The sequence below is a fragment of the Nannobrachium achirus genome, assembly GCF_963921795.1.
Source record: "Nannobrachium achirus genome assembly, chromosome: 12".
Lineage (NCBI taxonomy): Eukaryota > Metazoa > Chordata > Actinopteri > Myctophiformes > Myctophidae > Nannobrachium > Nannobrachium achirus.
The window spans coordinates 49,524,673-49,546,630 of NC_137832.1; the positions used below are offsets into that span (position 1 = coordinate 49,524,673).

At 41.7% G+C, this 21,958-nt stretch overlaps 1 protein-coding gene across 1 annotated transcript in view; it reads left to right on the top strand.

Annotated features, from left to right (window-relative positions):
- LOC308296288 (nitric oxide synthase 1-like) overlaps window positions 1–21,951 on the top strand; it is a gene marked incomplete at its 3' end in the record, with an annotated part of 27,035 nt that extends 5,084 nt beyond the window's left edge. Inside the window, exons 6-24 of the mRNA XM_080739508.1 lie at window positions 314–488; window positions 1,343–1,444; window positions 2,053–2,247; window positions 2,911–2,999; window positions 6,475–6,619; window positions 8,555–8,659; window positions 9,629–9,687; window positions 9,796–9,903; window positions 10,386–10,560; window positions 10,683–10,818; window positions 10,940–11,018; window positions 11,407–11,600; window positions 12,611–12,780; window positions 13,819–14,029; window positions 16,660–16,747; window positions 17,161–17,279; window positions 17,978–18,126; window positions 19,305–19,499; window positions 21,817–21,951. Of these exons, the coding sequence (XP_080595634.1) occupies window positions 314–488; window positions 1,343–1,444; window positions 2,053–2,247; window positions 2,911–2,999; window positions 6,475–6,619; window positions 8,555–8,659; window positions 9,629–9,687; window positions 9,796–9,903; window positions 10,386–10,560; window positions 10,683–10,818; window positions 10,940–11,018; window positions 11,407–11,600; window positions 12,611–12,780; window positions 13,819–14,029; window positions 16,660–16,747; window positions 17,161–17,279; window positions 17,978–18,126; window positions 19,305–19,499; window positions 21,817–21,951 (2,629 nt within the window). The remainder of the gene's footprint in view (window positions 1–313; window positions 489–1,342; window positions 1,445–2,052; window positions 2,248–2,910; window positions 3,000–6,474; window positions 6,620–8,554; window positions 8,660–9,628; window positions 9,688–9,795; window positions 9,904–10,385; window positions 10,561–10,682; window positions 10,819–10,939; window positions 11,019–11,406; window positions 11,601–12,610; window positions 12,781–13,818; window positions 14,030–16,659; window positions 16,748–17,160; window positions 17,280–17,977; window positions 18,127–19,304; window positions 19,500–21,816) is intronic.
- Window positions 21,952–21,958: the final 7 nt, after the last annotated feature.

Below are 21,958 nucleotides of genomic sequence, written 5' to 3' on the forward strand. Positions count from 1 at the left end.
TGTAATGTGTTAATTTCTCTTGCGTTTTGCATCAGTTGCAGTCTTGTATAATATGTCACTTGCTGATACGCAAATAAAGTGCATTACCATTGTAAAGTTTGGAGGAGATAAAAGCATGGATGACCTATTCTAGGTTTGCAGGGGTAAGAAATGTATGTATTGTATATTCACCGAAGGAATGCCTTTCACTGTGTTGTTTTTTTTTTTTTTTATCTCTAGGAGAATTTGTGAACTGGGTCATACAACACTTGAGCTAGAGTATATGTCACAAAACCCTTTATTCATGTTGAATAAATGTTGTTTCCTTGCCCAGGTTTGAGTGGTTTAAGGAGCTGGGCTTGAAGTGGTATGCTCTGCCAGCGGTGGCCAGCATGATGCTGGATGTTGGGGGGCTTCAGTTCACTGCCTGCCCCTTCAGCGGCTGGTACATGGGCACAGAGATTGGTGTGAGGGACTTCTGTGACACCTCACGTTACAACATTATTGAGGTAATCTTAGGCAGTGATTCTCAAACTGTTTTGGCTTCTGTACCCCTTTCCCTGATTTCTAAATCCAAATGCCCCCCTTTACCAAGCTATAACATTTTGCTTAGCAAAACTGCAAGGTGAAAAGCACATGAATGACAGAGTTGGAATTAGGGCCGAATTAGTGCCAGTAAGCCATGTAAGACCACGGTACTGTGTATGATATTTGTATGAGTTTAACAACTACACATGAATGCCTTAGACTAATCATATACTTTCTTATTATTCAAGACTCCAGATTTGTATTCTTCATCTTATTAACGAGTACACAAGGGTACAATTCTTTGTTTTTTTTGTTCCTCAACATTGTTGCAGCAATAACAACAATAACAAAGAAATACAGTAATAAAAAATAGCAACAATAGTAGGGTTTAAAAATAGCAAAGTATGTACATTAGTCAGAGCACATTAGTCATAGCACACTAGGCTACAGCATGTTATCAAGGACACTCATTACAGTGTGCTCACATACTGTAAAGAATTTTAGAGCAATGCAGCATGATTTCATGTTGCAGGCAATGTATTTGTGACGATGCCAGTTCTTCAGAACTGGCATGAGTCAGGGGACCCAACACATTTATTTGCATGTTGCATAGCCATAATTAGTAGGGGGCAATCTTTTCTCTGGAGTTTGATGTGTTTCCTGTTATTTTCAATCACAACACCTTTGCCTCAAGTAGTGACAATTGCTACAAAGGCCTATTATGTATGATGGCCATCTTGCAGCCCTCAGATTAATGTGGAGCATCATACTGTATCATTGTCATGGTATTACGTCTGCAATGAAAGAATGATGTCCTACATTCCTTGCCACACAGGATGTAGCTACGAGGATGGGCTTGGATATCAGGAAGATCTCTTCCCTATGGAAGGACACGGCGCTGGTGGAGATCAACATCGCCGTTCTCTACAGTTTCCAGGTGGGTAACTGTAGTGCTGAACTTCGAGATATTTGAATGTTGATGTACTAGAAACAAGGATCCATAAATGTGACCTGAGTTGTGGGCGAATGAAAACTGGGTTTTCGTCCGTTGAAAATAAAATGTCTGTCGGATTACTCCAGTACACACTGGGCATTTGCAGTATTTGTAGCATTTAGTGTAAATGCAGGTGTCAGTACCCCCCCCCCCCCCCCCTCCCCCCTTACAGTTACATAACCCACAGAGGAGGCACGTAACCCACTCCAGTGTCTCTGGCTGAATTTTGCTCACAGGCTACGCATCATTTATGACTTTGGTCAACACAGCATCACCTGATTCCGGTGGTGCAACACAGTACAAGTACAGTTCAGTGGCATGTCGATGTAGGGTTCCAACTAGTGGAGAAGTTGACAAGTGTCAGCAGCACATACATAGGCCTACACACAAGCTTTATTGTAGGTTTCCTTCTCAATGACAGGTCTAGTGAGAGTAGTGGTAAGGTGGTAAGGTTGAAAATGAGAGGTATTCCCCTTCAAGTACAGTACTTTAGTAAATGTACTTGGTTACTTTACACCACTGCTAATCATACTGCTGCCCTCTCTCTCCAGATCAGCAAAGTGACGATAGTAGACCACCACTCGGCCACAGAGTCCTTCATGAAGCACATGGACAACGAGCACAAGCTCCGGGGGGGCTGTCCTGGAGACTGGGCGTGGATCGTGCCCCCCATGTCGGGAAGCATCACTCCAGTGTTCGGCCAGGAGATGATAAACTACCACCTCACACCCTCCTTCGAGTACCAGGTGAGGATTCAACAGGTCACGTGGCCAGGGAATGCAAACGGGCAGATATCATACAGTATATAGTCATGAGCAGGGATCATGGTCATGTTGGTTTATGGTGGACATTTTTGTCAAAATTCCATTTTCCCCCCACTGACATACAACATGAGCAGACAATAATATTACCAGAAACACATGAAGAAATAGCCCTGTGACCGTAACAGGTCTGTAACTCAGAGAGTGTTCAAATGCAACCAAATGGACCCATAAAGGGTCCATTTGGTTGCATTTGAACACTCTCAGAGTTAAGGGGGTCCTTGAAAATAAAACATTTGTGACTCTAGTTGGACTCCTAATATTCCACAGTGTCGTGTCGTAGTAAATCAGTGTCATATATATTCTGAAGAAAACTTGGAGATTGACATTCATTAATTGTTTATTATGATGAAAATAATTAGGCCTATTATAATGATGTGTAAAACAGAAAATCTGAAATTTGCCACGGACAAGACCAATTCTTTTCCACGGACACATTTGCCTGTGTACGGACATGTTGATGAACCTTGTTCATGAGGGATGGATGATTTGTCATGTTACAGTGTGTTTTCGTGTGCAACACTAGATATCTGCTTAAGCTTCACACTGCCACTGTGTCTTCTGTGCCTTTCTCCTTATCTGACACAGACTGACGCCTGGAAAGGCTATGTGTGGAAGGCGGTGAACAACGGAACACCCACCAAAAAGAGAACCATTGGATTTAAGAAGCTGGCCAAGTAAGAATGCACTCTTTTGATAAGCCTTGGAAAAACTATAAAAGTGGTATTTATATCAGATAAGAAGTTTGATTTGTGTTTTCATTTACTTGCACTTGCAGTATGTGAGCCAAAAGAGGAGAGGGGGTTTGCATGATGTGAATACCAAGCCATTTCTTTCCATCATCAACCATGACCGAAATAACAAACTTTGGGGTCCCCTGCACAAGTGCCACTGAGCTACAGTAATAGAGCACACCTACTTATCCAGTGGAGAAATAGAATGGAGAAATAGAATGACTGCCTATGGGACAATGACAACATTCAATTACCGTATTTTTCGGACTATATGGCGCACCGGACTATAAGGCGCACTGTCAATGAATGGTCTATTTTCGAACTGTTTTCATGTATAAGGCGCACCGGACTATAAGGCGCACATAATAGACGCTACCGTTGCGTTATGCATCCAACAGATGGAGCTGTGCTAAAGGGAATGTCAATGTCAATGAATGATCCATATATAAGGCGCACTGGACTATAAGGCGCACTGTAGTTTTTTGAGAAAATTAAAGGCTTTTAAGTGCGCCTTATAGTCCGGAAAATACGGTATATGTTTTGTTTTGGTGATCCTGGGCCTAGAAGAATGTTTTTTATCCTACCACAGGATCAAAATGTCTCAATAGAAAAGTTAGGTTATATTGTGTTAACACAGAGATTTGTCAAAATACAATGTTATTCACACACAAAACGACATAGGGCAGCTTTAATGGAGATACAAAAATGTACTGTCTTTGCTAATACTGAGTTAAACAGGGCGATTTTCCTTTTAACTTCTCTTTCCTCGTTGTCTTTGTTCGATCGATCGAGATGAGACACGGGAAGGAAGTTGTGTACTCGACGGTGTAATTCACCCAATCAACCCCTCGGGGAGCAATCAGAGCTGTGTCAGCTCTTTGTATGCGCGTGTCTACGCGCACAGGCATGTGGGTGGGTGCATGCGTGCATATGGGTTCTATGATATTAATGTAATTGCCTCGAGGACATGACAAGCACAAGTAATCACAATCCCCATCCATCCGCTGCTTTTGACATGATCTGCAGTGTCTGCTGAAATGAATCATGTGATAACTGAACCTGGGCTGAATTAAAGCCAGAAGGCTGTAGTAAGACTTTTGGTCATGACAGTTTGTGTTTGTGTTTTCTCTCACATCTAGTTCTCAATGCAGTGGTGTAAAAAGTACCCACGTCTTTTACTTAAGTAAAAGTATCGCTACTGCAATTATAGTAAATTCAAATTCAAAATTGACGTGAGTAAAAGTACAAAAGTATTGGTATCAAAAGTAAAAGTACTCATTAGTATGTCCCATTTTACAACTGTATAACAATCTTTTGAAAATAGCAGATCTACAAGCTCACAATGCGTTGCATCACAAGTTTGTAGATCGGCTATTTTCAAATGGCTGAAATATATACAGTATACGGCTGAAGTGAATAATGTTTTGTAATAATAATCAAAATCTACAAAGTAACTGGTAACTAAAGTTTTCAAATGATTGTAGTGGAGTAAAACTACAATATTTGCCTCTGAGATGTAGTGTACAAGTCAAATGATTGAAATTCTAAATACTTTAGCAAAGTACCTCAAAATTCAAGTTCACCTCTGGGACAACCTGATCTTATTTTATTGTTGTTTGGGACAAGATCAACACAAGCATGAATGATGATGATGCATTTTGCATCATATCATGCATCATATGATGCAAAATGCATCATCATTCATGCTGAAATACTAAAATATCTCAAAACACAGATTGAGCAAAAAGAATTACTCTTTGTGTTAGGATTAGGATTGTGTTGATCTTGTCCCAAACAACAATAAAATAAGATCAGGTTGTCCCAGAGATGAACTTGCCCTTTAAGTACAGTACAGTACTTGAGTAAATGTACTTAGTTACTTTACACCACTGCTTCACATTAATTCACTAAAGGGGAGTTTTTTGTTGCTTGCTTATGTGATAATTGTTGGGTTTGTGCAAATTAAAGAGCGTGGTTTCGGCCTGCTCTCAGTAAAGTGTCATACCTGTATATGGGGAACCACTAGAGAGGTTACACAAAGACACCTGCTCTATAAAAGTAAAAAGAATGGAGGGGCTGTGGACCTTGGACTTAAATTGAGAATTTCCTTTTGTATGTTGCATCTGGTTTTAGAAGAAGAGCTATGTGGTCTGTGGATAGCCGCAAATTGCAACACTAGATTTTCTTTTAATCTGATGAATCTAGGGTTGCAATACCTACCATAGGCAGCCAATGCATCAAAACAGCTTTTTGCTATCTGATTGTATTAAGCGACATCAAACTTACCAATACTGCGGCTCTATGGAAAGCTTGAACTATTCTCTTTCTATCTGCAAAGTGTTGCTTTCATAAAAATCCACTGTAGACATGTTATGAGTTACTTAATCCCTTTGGGATGTATTGCAACCCTAGATTCATCCGATTAAAAACAAAATCTAGTGTTGAGACACTGAGCTGGAACAAAAAGAAAGCTCGGGCAAGGAGCTCAGTACCATATTTTAAAGTCATGTATGGGGACTTGATATGCATTTCTGAACATTTGAATATTGACTGGGTTGAAATGGCCAGTAAAACTATGTATACAATGCTATGTGAGGATATGTATGGTGGCAACTTCCCTTATAAATACCTTATTGAAAAACAGGTGTGCCTAAATAATATTTGGAGCAAGAACCTTTCTGAAAAAAGAGGGGTGTAATGTGGCTGGTCTCAATTAGGAGGCTAGCTGTTAGTGCAGTTGTGAAATGGAGCTGTTTTGTAAAAACGATGAAATGCCCTATGGAAAATGATGATAAGTCCATAACACCTGCTGGTAGACTGCCATAGGCCAAGGTATGTTTGGGGGAAGATGGCTCACATCGGTTTTAAGATGTCAATTATAATGTTTTCGATGTCTGCCATGGACCAAGAATTCCATTGGTCTGTGAAATGTACTGTGCTGGAACACTAGAAGTGCTGTGGTGATTCACCAGGAGATAATCTCTGGGGAAGTGGTTTTCAAACAAATAATAACTGAACTGAAAAGACAAAGAACACTGGACTCCAAACAAAAAATACTGAAGCAATGGCACCTATTATTGATTGTTAAAAAAAGAAATTAAAAAAAAAAGTATTGTAATGCGCTTCTATATATTTTCTTTTTATATGTAATGCTCTTCTATATATTTTTGTATTTAAAGGCCTGTATTGACTTTGATGTAAATGCCTAAAAAAATTATTGTAAACTCGGCATAATTTAAATAAAGTTTATAAAAAAAAAGTAAAGTATCATCATGAGAACCTTTGTTGTGATTTGGTGCTATATAAATAAAATGTACTTGACTTTAATTTCTATATGTTTTTCGATCTATCATTCTATACTCCCCCCACCCTCCCTCTCTCTCTCTGTCTCTCTCTCCCCCCTGCCCCTTCTCTGCAGGGCCGTGAAGTTCTCAGCCAAGTTAATGGGTAAAGCAATGGCCAAGAGAGTCAAGGCCTCCATATTGTATGCCACAGAGACGGGCAAGTCCCAAGAATACGCCAAAACCCTCTGTCAAATCTTCAATCACGCCTTTGACGCAAAGGTACTGTACCATTAGAATACTAAAAATAAGTTTACCTCTATTTGTGCTGATGTCTACTTGGAAGAACGATTAAAGTGCAGAGAGGAAGCAAATAAGTATTTTTTTCACATTTTCTTCTGCTCGCCTGCATGAAAGTGCGGGGGGGTCGGAATTGAGATTCATCCAGCCAGGCGTTGAGCTGTAGTTTAAGATGAGATCTGAAAAGCACCCCTGGCGGTGTAAATGACTTTGGACAAAGAATAATAACATGAGTTGCTCTCTCAATCATGTAGTGTTTTGGCTCTAGGACATTTTGCTTCATTTTCCTTGTTCCCAAATGTGATCAATCATACAACAAGCGATTGCGTTGCATGCATGAGTGTGCATGAGTGTGCGTGTGTGTGTGTGTGTGTGTGTGTGGTTCAGAAGCAGATGAGAATGCCTGGGGCCATTCCTGCTTGTCATGGGGCTGAGGATAGTTGTCTCTTCACACTGATTGTGTGGCACACCAACATGATAGTGCTGAGTGCTAATTAATTATATGGAAGCAGCAAGCACATTATCAACTTGTTGCCTGGGCAGAGACTGTATTCATTACGGTGTTCATGCTCGGCCACTGGGCCAGCGTCAGGGCCTTAGTTGTTCGATGCCAGGCCAGGCCAGCAGTGTGTCTGTGTGTGTCCCTGAGCAAGACATATAGGATGGCTATGAATATAGGATGTGTAAAATCTATCCGGGGGGCACCAAAAAACTGGTGTGTGTGTGTGTGTGTGTGTGTGTGTGTGTGTGTGTGTGTGTGTGTGTGTGTGTGTGTGTGTGTGTGTGTGTGTTGTGTGTGTGCGTGCGCGCGCGCGCGCATGCGTGTGTGTGTGTGTGTGTGTGTGTGTGTGTGTGTGTGTGTGTGTGTGTGTGTGTGTGTGTGTGTGTGTGTGTGTGTGTGTGTGTGTGTTGTTTGTTCCTGTACTGTCTGCATCGAGTGATCTTGGTACTTACCGGTAGAATCAATGTACAGAGACTACCTTTAAACATAAATATAAATAGAGAGAGAGAGACAGAGACAGAGACAGAGAGAGATTACACTAAACACAATGTGTAGTCAGAGGTGGGAGCCGTTGTGACTTGTACTGCAGGTATTTAAGTATGAATCAGGCTTTATGATGGGTATGACACTGTATGACATGTTCAGTGCAGATTTTGTTGGATTATCTTTGAGGGACCCTAAACCCATGTTATTCTTATGTAGCTTTTTTTTATTGTATTCCATAGTACAATGTCATCAATGAATGCAAAGGCAAAAAGAGGCGAGATGATAATCCACAGCATAGTCTCAGACCCGGACTTGAGACGAAATTATGCGATTACATTGTTTGAAATATGGGAGCCCCCCCCAGCCGGGGCACGGCCCCTTAAAGGAGAATTCCGGACTAACCGGATCACATGCAAGCTTGTAGATCTGCTACTTTTGAACAGTCGTGAAAATGTGTGCAAATCTTTGAATATACTGATGTGCCTTTTCAAAACTTCACACGTCCTGCCATTGGCAAGACAGTAGATTTCCAGTGGATTGGCAGATTGGCAAAAATACGCTCCATTCTCCATAAACATTAGAAAGGCAAAACAGGGAAAGAAACCTGGGGAAAATGCATTTGCAGGAAATCTTCAGGAAAAGAGCAGTAAAGCCTGAAGACCTGAAGGCTTTTACATTTGTAACTTTGCTTCTGGGGGTTCCCTGGAACTAAATATTTTGAGATGGGGGTCCATGGAACAAATACATATCATTTTGGGGATCTTTGACATGAAAAGGTTTGAGCACCACTGACATAATAACAGCTATTTTGTAATACTTAAAGCATAAAATAATGGTTAAAGTGGTTAAAATCTAGAGTTACACAATTACATTCCAGGTCTTAAATGGGTTTACTAAGAGCTTTCTTCTTCTTCTTCTGTTGTCTGCAGGTAATGTCCATGGAAGAATATGACGTGGTACACCTGGAGCATGAGACATTGGTGTTAGTGGTGACCAGTACCTTTGGCAATGGAGATCCACCCGAAAATGGAGAGGTGCGTGTGTTGCTGTGTGTGTGTGTGTGTGTGTGTGTGTGTGTGTGTGTGTGTGTGTGTGTGTGTGTGTGTGTGTGTGTGTGTGTGTGTGTGTGTGTGTGTGTGTGTGTGTGTGTGTGTGTGTGTGTGTGTGTGTGTGTGTGTGTGTGTTTCCCCTCCAATTCTAGGAAGGGAAAGGGTAAATTATTAATGAACCGCTTCGGTTTCATAAGTAGTGAAAATAGCCGATCTACAAGCCCACAGTGCATCGCGATGCATTGTGAGCTTGTAGATCGGTTATTCTCACTATTTCTCTTTAAATCGTTTGAAAAACTTTTTTTTTTTTTTTTTTTTTTACTTTTGTCCATTTCAATTACAGCAATGAATTCAATTAATTAATTATTAAAATGATCATAAGTTGTACTTTTGAATTATTAAATATTTGTAAAAGCATGTACTTTTGAATATTTCTAAAAGCAAGTAGGCTACTCCAGTGCTTAACTGAAGTACAAGTTTAAATGAGCAATTTTCCTTTGTAGTTTAGTTTGAACTGCTTGAACACCTTGTTGGTAGAATACCCTGACCCCCACCAGTCCCCTACTTTCTCTGTAAATATACCTTATTTCTACTTAGTTTTATTCCATTATTATTTTTGTTTTGTAGTATACTGTAGTTTGTATTGTATTGTCTGTGGTGTATTATACTGTATGTATTACTGATTAATAAATGTAATACAAAGTACCACAATGGAAACAAAGCCCCCGGGGCTTTTTGTGTTCTCCTTTTAGCACAACTTATGACTGTGCCACCTCCACTGTTAATAAGCATGTTAATAAAGTATTCAATCAATCAATAAAATAAAATAAAATAAAATAAACCCAAGCACTGGAGTTGAGTGCTTTGTCCACCACTGCATGTTTAGCATACCACTATCTCCCAATGAATTGTAATCAGATGTATCAAAAACAAACCTGTCGTTTGCCTCTGTAGAAATTCGGTGCTGGCTTGATGGAGTTGAGCCACCCAACGCTTGACACAGAAGAAGTGAAGTGAGTAGAACTGTGTTGTCCGTGGCACGTGGAGCTTCAAGCTTTCAGTTCTGTCCTTGTCTTAACGGGTCTCCGCCTCTTGTTTCTTGGTTCCCAACGATCTTCTAGGTCCTACAAGGTGCGCTTTAACAGTGTCTCTTCCCACTCGGACGCTCAGAAGTCCTCCAGTGACGACGCTGGTATGTTCGGAAGTACCGGACCCTTCTCCAATGTCAGGTAATCAAAAACAGAAATTAATAGGTCATAGGTTCGGTGTTTGTAGTGCACCCCCCATCCAGTTATTATGGACCAGGGCACAGTCCGACTCCGAAGGAAGAGAATGACGGCACTAAGCCAGTATGTATCATCACCTGGGCATTTGGGCATAGATTACTGATGTACTGTATACAACGACAAATGCTGGGAGATTATTTATCACATACAGGAAGAAGGAATCTAGTATAGAGCAGTGGGGGACTCTGGTCAACGAAGTATGTCGTTTATAGTGATTAAGTCTTACTCTTATCTGTCAGCCAGTCTGACCTTTTTAAGAGGGATGAACTCATTTGGAGGTTTTGTTTAGATGGAGATGGCAGCGGTGGTCTTGAAAGTCTTGAACTTTGTGTGCGGTGGCACAGGCATGCTGCAGGCGCTGGGTCTTGTCTTTCTCTATCTTTCATTCACACATCCTCACGCTCCCTCTCCCTCCCTCTGTGTAGGTACTCAGTGTTTGGCCTTGGCTCTAGGGCCTACCCACACTTCTGTGCCTTTGCCCACGCTGTTGACACTCTGTTTGAAGAACTGGGGGGCGAGCGCATCCTACGCATGGGAGAGGGGGACGAGTTGTGTGGCCAGGAGGAGTCCTTCAGAACCTGGGCCAAGAACGTTTTTAAGGTTATTGCCTTACACACTTTATGCTGATTATGGTGGAGGGGGAGTTTTGTGGAGTGTTGTTTACACTTATTTCTGACAGTGCACTCATCTTTTTCCATGGCTTACTTTGGTTGCATGTCAAGGCGGCATGTGAGGTGTTCTGTGTAATAGACGTGAACATGGACCAAGCAAACAACTCCTTGATTGTCAATGACCGAAGCTGGAAGAAGAACAAGTACCGCCTGACCAACGTCACAGAGGCCCCAGTCCTCACAGACGGTACTCACTGGTCCTGTGATGACAAATCCAATGTGTGCCATTGATCACTAGATTTTCAAGCAAAAATATCTCGGTTAGAACACAAGGCTTTAATGTGATTTTAACTGTGATGTGCCAACAGCATTGTACTACATTCACAAGAAGAAGGTGTACGGCGCCAAGATGGTGGAATCTCTAAATCTGCAAAGTCCTAAATCTGAGTAAGTTTAATTTCACAAGACTGAGATTTAACATTTTCATGGTGTGGAACAAAAGACGTTAAATTGGTTAAATAGAACTTATCAAATAGCACTTTATATCAATATAGAACAGTGGTTCTCAACCTGTAGGTCAGGAAAGAAAGTAAATAAAAACACCATTACTCCATCAAAAGTAATCAACACACTATACTATAAAAGAATTGGCCAACATTCGCCAAATTGTCAAATAATATAAAGAGACACATTTTTTGAAAATGGACGATCTACATCTAGATCTGCTATCTTCACAATATTTATCTGTAGAACGGTCAGAAAAGGTTGAGAACCACTGACGTAGAAGGGACCGCAAATGGTTGTGGCTTTATTTAACCCTCTACTCTTCTGGCAGTCGTACCACTGTGTTCATCCGGCTCCACACAAACAACCACGAGGGCCTGAAGTACCTGCCCGGTGACCATCTGGGCGTGTTCGCCGGCAACGACGTGGACCTGGTGGCGTCTCTGGTGAAGAAGCTGGAGGACGGACCCCCCGTCGATCAGATCTTCCAAATGGAGTTCCTGGAGGAGAGGAACACTGCCTTGGGTGGGTAGTGTGTCTCACAGGCACATGCACACATAGACATCAAAGTGGGCTTGAGCCCCTGCCATTTTAAAAAGTGCCCTCTCCAGACCATGAATGCAGTTTTCACTATGGTGAAAGAAATGCAAATGCCCTCTTTCCATGCCATACCTGACGGAGGCATTCAAGAGAATTACCTTGTCTAAAATAACTCTCCTGAACTTCAATGCAGCATCTTATGTTGAAATAATTGCCCTCCCTGTGTAGAAATCCATGCCTTACGCCACATCTTCAGTATTGGCTTAATTATGCTTAATTCAGTGTGGTATCACACTGAAGGTCGGCTATTATAGCCGACCTCCATGCTCACAACGCTTGGAGGTCTGCTATTTTCGATACATTCACCAAAAGGCCCTTTTAGAAATTTCAGCCCCTGCCTCTCTAACATTCTCTGCACGTCCCTAGTGTGTCTGTTTGGCTCTGGTGTAAAGCACTGTTTCCCATGCAAGCCATTTGTGGGTCACAAACCGATAATGCTTATACTTATTAAAGAAATGTACAAATTGGCCCAAAGGGAACTACAAAAGGAAGGATTTCATTGCTTACGGTAATGAAAGTTTGACCATTAATTTACAGTATGCCAGGTGCATCCAGTGCAATGCGTTGCCTCAGAAAACAACGGCAGCTGTTGATAAAATTCAAAATCTATATTCAGTTACTGTATTTCTCACTTGAGAGCAATGTTTAGCCAACGTTCTCATTTGAGAGCAATGTTTGGACGTAAATTACATTGTGTTTGTTTGCATACAGTAGCTGCCTTGTTGGATACGGCACAAAATCAAGCAACGCAGATTGAAATGAGCCAGGTGCTCTAGTCTTAGACTCTTAGACTCTAGGATTAGACAACGGTCTGTTATTGAGTTCTGCGGTCAGTATTAAAAAATAACAGGCAGATAAATTCAGCGATCGACAAATCAGAATCAAGCATTCGATTAAGCCGTGTAATAAACTACCTTAATGTTCTGCTGCTACAGGTACGATCAGTAACTGGTCACCGGATGGTCGTATTCCTGTCTGCACCATATTCCAAGCCTTCCAGTACTTCCTGGACATCACCTCCCCGCCCACCCCTGTGCTGCTGCAGCAGTTCGCTGCCCTGGCAACCAACGAGAACCAAAAGAACAAACTAGAGCTCCTCAGTAAGGTAATTCATTTAGAACAAACTAGAGCTCCTCAGTAAGGTAATTCATTTAGCATTCAGTTCAATGGTTAGCGTCCCTTCTCCTGTGCTCTCGTGTGGGCCATGCTCTTTGTAGAGAACTTGTTGCAAGTTTTGAAAATAGGCAAATAGTTTTTTTGTGAGGAAAACTGTATGTGTATTAGCACGGATATCTATCTTTGGCTATCCATATATGATTCGTACTAATGCACACAACGTGAAATGTAGGAGCAGTTTGCACCGCTCAAAAAGTGGTTTATATTGTGGCAACTTGTTCAACATTACACAAAAGTAGCCCAACATTTCTCTCTGAATTTGTCAAGGAACTATGACAGACAAGCAAAAGACAAGCTTCACCACCTGAAAGCCTGTGTGACATAATGTATGTAGCACTGCTAAAATGCATTATGTTAGAAGTGTGTTGGTTCGGCCAGATTGCTGTAGCCCACAGTCATTACCCTTGCCCTTACCTCCCACACCATGTGCAGAAGGCTGGCCGCGGTAAGGCAGTGATGCGCTCTACTCTTGCTTCTGTTCATTGTGAAAGGACAATGTCAATAACAAATAGAGACATAATAGGCTCTGTGCATGACTGTAGTACCGTTGTAGTTCCCTTTTCCAGGAGGTGGCATTCCTGTTTCCTTCTCAGGGTCGGTTTCTCATTGCTTCATGTCATTGGCTCAGCACTACAGCAGATTTGAACTGGAAACACACGGCACCTTCATTTGTGAAGAAAAAAACGGAATGTCACCTTTTGGGAAAGGGAACTACAGTCATGCACAACAGAGCCTTGCCCCTTCTGGAGCCGTTCCCAGACCTACATAACCTAGAACGGGTTTCTGAACTGCCCACAGTCCTCCTAAGAGACACAGACTGAGTAATAGAACCAAATATATGAAAATAGGTTGAAAAGTGGTGACGTCGTCCTTTAAATGTGAACACCTAGGGGGTGGAAAATGCCCCTGGGACCCCCAAGCGACATCCCTGTAATCACCCTTCCTCCCTGACTGTCCCCCCATGCAGGGCCTGCAGGAGTACGAGCAGTGGAAGTGGTACAACAACTCCACGCTGGTGGAGGTCCTGGAAGAGTTCGACTCCATCAAGATGCCCACCACCCTGCTGCTCACCCAGCTTCCTCTGCTGCAGCCACGCTACTACTCCATCAGCTCCTCGCTGGACGCGCACCCCAACGAGGTGCACCTCACCGTGGCCGTGGTCTCCTACCGGACCCGAGGTAATCTACCTACCTCACTGTTTCTCAAACTTTTACATTTCAAGGTCTCTCCTTAAAGGGATATTTCACTTTCAAAAAAACGTTTGGTAATTTTATCGTCTAATCAGGTTTCTATGGACACCCTGAACAGATTTTAATTTGCTTGATTCAGTATTTAGATATTTGATGTAAATGTTATCAGGCCCTCCTCCTCCAGGGCTCCTCCACATCATGGCACCATGATAGATGCATTAAAAACACCCAATATTTTTCTGGTGACTCATACTACCCTCCTAATACGTGAGCAGGCCGTGTTTTTTCGATAACTTTTTTCATTTATTTTTAATAATTATTTTTTGTATAAAGTTTTGCCATTTTTCCAAAAAATAAATGAAAAAAGTTATCACAAAAAACACGGCCTTAACACTGTATTATGAGTCACCAGAAAAAATAATGGGTGTTTTTAATGAATCTATCGTAGTTAAAATGGAGTTTACAAGTTGCAATGGGTGTGTATGGGGAGCGGCCCTGGACGGGGAGGGCCTGATAACATTTACAGTACATCAAATATCTAAATATTAAATGAAGCAAATTAAAAACTGTTCAGGGTGTTCATAAAAGACTTATTAGACGATAAAATGACCAAAAGTTATTTTGAAAGTAAAATATCCCATTACCTCTGACAATAGACAAATGGAACCAAAGGGACCCTTTAGGATCCATTTGGTTCCATTTATATACTGTCAGAGTTAAAGACTTGTATGGGTCAATTTAGACCCTAAAGCATACATGGCCAATTGGCAGCCCGGGGGCCACATGCGGCTCCCACCTTCATTATCAATGTTGCCCACCCCTGCCCTAAAGGAACCCACAGAGTCCCTTGATTCCGCTTTGAGAACCACTGATTCTGCCACTATGCACTGCCAGTGGTGGGAAAAAAAGCACGGTCAGGACTTGGACCAATCAGTGAGGTCTCGATTGGGGCCAGATCAAGTCAGACCATGACTAGTCAGATCTGGCCTAGAATATCACCTGATTTCAACCAACATAAATCCTGTCCACAAAAACGGATGTCCTGGATTAATCAGAGAGGTTCCGATGGAGGCCAGATAAATATCATAACTAGTCTGAATGTTGGATAAAGTATGGAAACATGGACGATTATGCAGATAAAAAAAAAATCAGCTATCAGGCGTTTATGTAATAATTGTGACAGGCCTACTGTACCTGGGGCTCCTTGATCCTTTCAAGAGTTACTGGAATAGACGCACGCTCCTCCTTCTGATTTAAAATGCTACCTGGGTAAAATGCCTTCTAACTGTGGCTGATTGACAGGGGAGGTGATGCTAGGTGTTCCCATTAAAGAAGTTTGCTTGAGACTTTTTTTTCCCCCCAAGGCCTTGAGGTGCAATTAATTCTGTTTGTCTGGCCTCCACGTCAGGTTCCAACAGGGAGGCCTCAAATGGCTGTATTCTCCATATTCCATTAGCAAGGCAATTAAGCTTGAGCACGCCCGATGGCATAGAGCACAGTTTTTAAAATGTAATTTAAATTTAAATCATGATTTTTTTCTTTTTTTTCCTTTTTTTTTTTTTTGCTGGCAGACGGGGTACCTGGTACCCGCACCGCACAGTGGTTCTTTTGATGTCACTGCTTGAAAGTCAGCCACTGATGGGGAGTCAAATGAGTCAGCTTTGCCCTTTCTGAGGAAATATTCTAGGCTTGAAAGTTATCTTGGAACAGCAGTCTGCTCCATAGGGCCAACTTGAAACCTGAAATTGGAAGTACAGTAGGCCTATCTTGGGAATTTCTGTTGACTGTGTTTTGCCAGCAGGATCACTGTGGATATTTAGGTATATACCACTTTGTTCTAAATGGTGTTTTCTATGTTGTCTCTCTCTCTCGAGTGTTTATGTTAGCACATACAGTACGGCTTTCACACTTACTGCATATATCTAATAGGTTGTACTTAACAGCTTCCACGCTCTTAGACTACCGAGTAGTGAGCAAACATAACCAGCTGCAACTCACGGCAACCATAATTCTTCTTCAATTTTCCCCCTCTTATTGAATGTGCGTCCGTGCCCATGAGTGTGCACTGATGACTGAATTACAGTTATTTCCTCTCAGCAGAAAAACATGCCCTTGCCCTTGAAGATTGCGTTGTGGGTAGTCTACTTAGTGTGGTAGTAGTAGTGTGTGTGTGTGTGTGTGTGTGTGTGTGTGTGTGTGTGTGTGTGTGTGTGTGTGTGTGTGTGTGTGTGTGTGTGTGTGTGTGTGTGTGTGTGTGCCTGGTTTACTGGTGCCTCTAAATAATCAGCTATTCATTATTACCCATAGACTTTAACACAAATATTTATATAAATTATTTTAAGCCTAGAATCAAGCCATCAAGGATCCTGAATCAAAACCATAAAATATTTGATTCTGTGGGGGGAAAAAATGTAGTATATCATATCATATAATTAAATATTCAACTATATTCTTTTCACAGAATCAACCCCATTTGAAAATAATTTCAAATGGGTTCTGCGCCCAAACACATAATTCTGGGGTCCTTGACGTGAAAAGGTTTGAGAACCACTGATTTTTAGAGGGTGCGAATGGGAGGAGTGAGGAAGTAAAGTGCCTGTTTGATGTGCGTCATTCAGATGGGGAGGGTCCCGAGCACCATGGAGTGTGTTCATCCTGGCTCAACAGAATAAGGAAGGACGAGATGGTGCCGTGTTTCGTCAGAGGGTAAAACTTCCATTTTGTTTTATTCTGAAGAATTCTAATTAAGCAATGTTCTTACTCTTAAGAGTGTAAATGAAACCATTTCACGCTCTCAAGAGTTAAAATATTGTTCAACATCTGCATTACTAAATTAGTACATTTACAAGTCTAAACAATTAGATGTTGATCAAGGTTTGCCTCTTATCTCTCCTATGTTACCAACATCAATACAGCATGGAATTATGGACAAAATCTGATCCAAAGATAATAAAAATAGTCTGAGAGGCAAAATCTCATCAAATGGTGGTCTGCGGCTCAAATGCCAAATGAATAATGAACATCGATATGAAAACCACTGGGTTAAACCGTTTGTTCATTAGCATCATCAATAATATTGAAGGTTTATGTGGTTTTAAAGTCCGTTCTGTTGATTCCAGGGCGGCGTCGTTCCAGCTTCCCAAGTCGAACAAGTTCCCCTGCATCCTGATTGGCCCAGGGACAGGCATCGCTCCCTTCAGAAGCTTCTGGCAGCAGAAGGTCTTTGAGCGGGAAAAGGGTTGGTCTGCTGCTGCTTTTCACACACTAATCCTTATTTATTGTCAGCTCACAGAGAGGTTTATGTGTGAAATCCACATGTGATTCGTAAAGGATTTTTTCCTTCCTGGAAAGAATCATTTCAGCGAGGTCCGGAAATATATGAACATATATATATATATGTTTATGTTGATGCAGTATATATGACGCATATTTCCTATAAATCCACATGCACATAACATGAACCTGAATATGGCATAATAGTGTATGCGGCATATGTTCTGCATATACTGTATTTGCCATAAATGTTCATATATTTTCTTTCTGTGAGGTTGGCACTTGCTTGAGATTCATGATGGCTCGCGGGTGCTAGGGAGCGGACGCTAATTCCTGGGAGACTCGTGGGAACAAGCTCACAACGTGTTGTGCTGCGACGCGTTGTGAGCCTGTAGTTTGGCTATTGTCAGCATGCAAAATCAGGCAGTACGACACCATCAAGGCGGACATTCTTTTTTCTCGACAAAATCAACTGTAGATTTTGTCAAATAAAATCTTATGATATTTAGTCAACTAAGACATAACACTAAAATATGATGACTACATTTTTTTCTTCTTTTTATTCAAAATACTATCACTAAAACAAAACTAAACTAAAACAATTTGCAGTCAAAATGAACGCTACATTCAACAGAGTAAAGTCAAGGTATGTGCCCTCCCCAGGGATCGAGACGAATCCCCTGTATCTGGTGTTTGGCTGTCGCCAGTCTGAGACGGACCACATCTACAAGGACGAGACCCAGGATGCCCTGGACAAGAAGGTGTTCAAGGGAGTCTTCACAGCCTACTCAAGAGAGCCCGGCATGCCAAAGGTACCACAACAAATCAACGGATGAGTGGGTTCGTCACAGATCTTTAGAATGCAGCGTGACTCTAAATACTACAGAACATATTTGTGTGAACAGGACAGATATGAGTTGGTGTCAAGTGTTATCGCTTGATATTCATTATCCTTTTCCTTTTTCCGTTAGTCCTCTTCTCTCTTTTTGTGTGACCAACATTTTATTTAACATTTTTTAAAGCTTTTCAGGGGAAGAGACATTGCATTATATGTCAGACCATGGGGCATACAGTTCCCACAAAGTCACAATATCTTACAGGAATATATCTTTTTCAGAACACAGATGTGATTATTAATTTACTCATGTATAATTTGCCTGCTGGAAATAGTCTCTTCCTCTGATCTGGCAGTTCTGTGTTTGCAAGACAACCCAGGCCACTTCTTAGCCCCCTCACCACAGTCACCAGACCCCTAGATTCACACAGGCTTTTAAAAGGAAAGGAAAAACCATGATGTACTGTATATACCTACACATATAACACACATTTCTTTTTGGGTCAAAATAATGCCTCTTCTCTTTTTAACTTAGCTTTTTTTTTGTCAGTTGTTTTAAACTTCATTGTCATGCAAACGTTACACCTATTTCTTTATTTAACAAGGCCAGTGAGAAAATACACTTGAGCCGGAGGATTATGAAAGTCCGACGTCTCATTACTCCGACTACGTGGCTACACGTGCGGTTAGGGTTAGAGATAGGGTTAGTAATGGTTAGGGTTAGGGTTAGAGAGAGGTTTAGTAATGGTTAGGGTTAGGATTAGAGATGGGGTTAGTAATGGTTAGGTTTATGGTTATAGATAGGGTTAGTAATGGTTAGGGTTAGTGTTAGAGATAGGGTTAGTAATGGGGAGAGTCGGGCGAACACAACGTCAGAACAATGCTACGCATCCCCCATCCAAGAGCTAGAAAACTGCCAATTTATACTAATCTCTGGCACAGGTGCCAAAGACAAAATGCTGCAAAATGCTGCTTTTAGTGAAGAGTTTCCACACATTCCATGCGATTTCACCTCACTACGTATGATTCACTCTTTGTCCCCCCCCCCCCATCTTTCTCGCCTTGTCTGTCATCTCCTCTCCTTCTCTCTTGCTCACGCTCAATGGCTCTGCACTCTGTCTCACTGGCTGTTACCTCCTGCCATCCTCCCGTCAGAAATATGTCCAGGACGTGCTGCGCGAGCAGCTGTCAGAGACGGTGTACAAGTGCCTGAGGGACGAGGGGGGACACATCTACGTGTGCGGGGACGTGACCATGGCGGACGACGTCCTGAAGACCATCCAGCAGATCATCAAGCTAGAGGGCAAGATAAGCCTGGAGGACGCCAGCTTCTTCATCAGCAAGCTCAGAGTAAGAGCTTAAAATGACTCCTGTCGCACAATGGTGTACAGTATAATTTAGCAGTGGTGTAAAATGTATTCCTTTTTTTTTTACTTAAATAAAAGTATATCAATACTGCATTGTAGAAATACTCTGTTACAAGTAAAAGTCCGGAATTAGTTCGTAAAGTACCAAAAGTGGAAAGTAAGCTACTCATTAAGGTATGATGAATCTTTTTTTAAATACTTTTTCTATACTGTGAGTCTGGCGTTGAGGATGTTATCCTGTGCCAGAATCTTTTCAATAAATTTCAATAGGTGGAATGTCCCATTTCGAATGTTTTGAACGTATACTGTAAATTGTATAAAAGTCCTTTGAAAATAGCAGCTCTACAAGCTCACAATGCGTCTTGTAGTTCTGCTATTTTCAAATGGCCGAAATGTGTCTAGGGTTGAAGTGGTTAATGAGTGTTTTTGTAATAATAATCAAAATCTACAAAGTAACTAGTAACTAAAGTTTACAAACAATTGTAGTGGAGTAAATATTACAATATTAAGTAAAAGTACTGAAAACTGTAACTACTCCAGTAAAGTAAAAGATATGTCAACATTGACTTAAGTACAGTACTTGAGCAAATGTACTTAGTTACTTTACACCACTGTAATTTATGCATGAAAGATGTCCACCGTATGCTGGCTGCCAAACACACTAGCGTCACTGTCAACCCATCATCGCCCACTGGCTTCTCTAACGTATGTCAGTGAGAGAAGAGAATGGGGGGTCCACACTTAACCAAGCGCTTCAGTACACTGCCTGCTTGTCAATTTAGTACATAATTATACTAGGAAAGAGTTGGAGGAAAAAAGTTCCCTCTGCTGTGCTGATGCTTGCGAGTGCATTATACTGTACCACACTGAACACATAAAATATGACTGTATAAGCTATTCGTGACTGCTGACATTATTATAGTGCATGACATCATTTGTCTGTATCCACAGCAGACATGGTTTGAACGAGATATGTATTTTAAGGGCAAAAGGAAGAACAAATACAAATGTCTTAGAAGTTATAGACATTTATTTTCATTGTGTACAGTCAAAATCAGTAAGAATCATCTTACAGCATACATCGGAGCATTTGGAGGCAAACCTAAAGCAGAATGTTTAGCTACATATTCTCACAAACACCTCTCACAAACATAGCCACCACGTCGAACAAACGTGAACATTTTCCACTGTCCACATTTTAAACATGCCACTCTTTGAACCGCATTTATTTCAATTTAACAAAATTTGCCTCATGCAGAGCAGCCACTCCTGACGGAATGATCCAAAGTTGACCGGCGACGCGATTTACGTCACAAATGGGCGTAAACACAACGCACTCCAAGCCTGCAAGCTGCAAGCAATGGCCATCAAAGTATCAAGTTACAGAGATGGGGGGAGGATGGGGGGGGGGGGGGGGGGGTGGAGAGTAGAGAGGTAGAGAGAGCGGAGCTGAGCGGAGCACTGGCAGTGTATCGAATTACAAAAGAGGGAGGTGTGTCGTGTTTTCCACCGAACGTGAAGCCAGTTACACAACATTTGGTTACCAGTCGAATTATGTTCCACCTCTGCCTGGATCCTGCTATGGAGTAACACATTTGCTGGAACACCTCATGCAGTGCCGCGCCGCCTCCTGTCGTGTCCTCGCTCACTCATTCCTCTCATCACCCCGCACGATGACAGATACAAACAGCGTCTATAAAAACTGTGTGTGTATGATGTTTTAAGCATTGTTTCCCAAGCACTGGGTCTCGACCCACGGGTGGCGGTGGGTCGCGGAATGGGACTGTGTGTGTGTGGCAATGTTGTGTATTGTAACTGCGTCTTCTATAGCAAACAGTGCTATCAGTCTATACAACAACGTGAGGTCTAGAATTGAGCGGCCGCGCAGCGGCTGCGAATTTCTAGTAATATACAATTCTAGTCTGGAACTACTGAAATGTGATGTAGATCCGCTATTTTCAAAGGATTTTTATACACTTTATTCATGTGAAAACTTGTGAAATCTGCATTAATGCAGAATGTCCCATTTCACAAGTTCTCGCAAGTTTTCATGGTACTTTAAGTGCATTTTGACACCTATACTTTTGTACTTTTACTCAAGTAAAATTTTAATTCCAGACTTTTACTTAACAGAGTACTTCTACATTGCAGTATTGATAAGTATACTTAATTAAACAATGTGAGTATTTTTCCACCACTGTGAAAACTTTTAACTGTGGTTAAAGGTGTTTTGACCCATAGTTCAAAGCAACCATGTCATTCACCTTTCCCCCCTCTCTGCACCTCCACCTGGCCACCAGGATGACAACCGCTACCATGAGGACATCTTTGGTGTCACGCTGCGCACATATGAGGTCACCAACCGACTTCGTTCTGAATCCATTGCCAACATTGAGGAGAGCAGCAAAAAAGACTCTAAAGACTCGGACGAGTGAGTGCTTT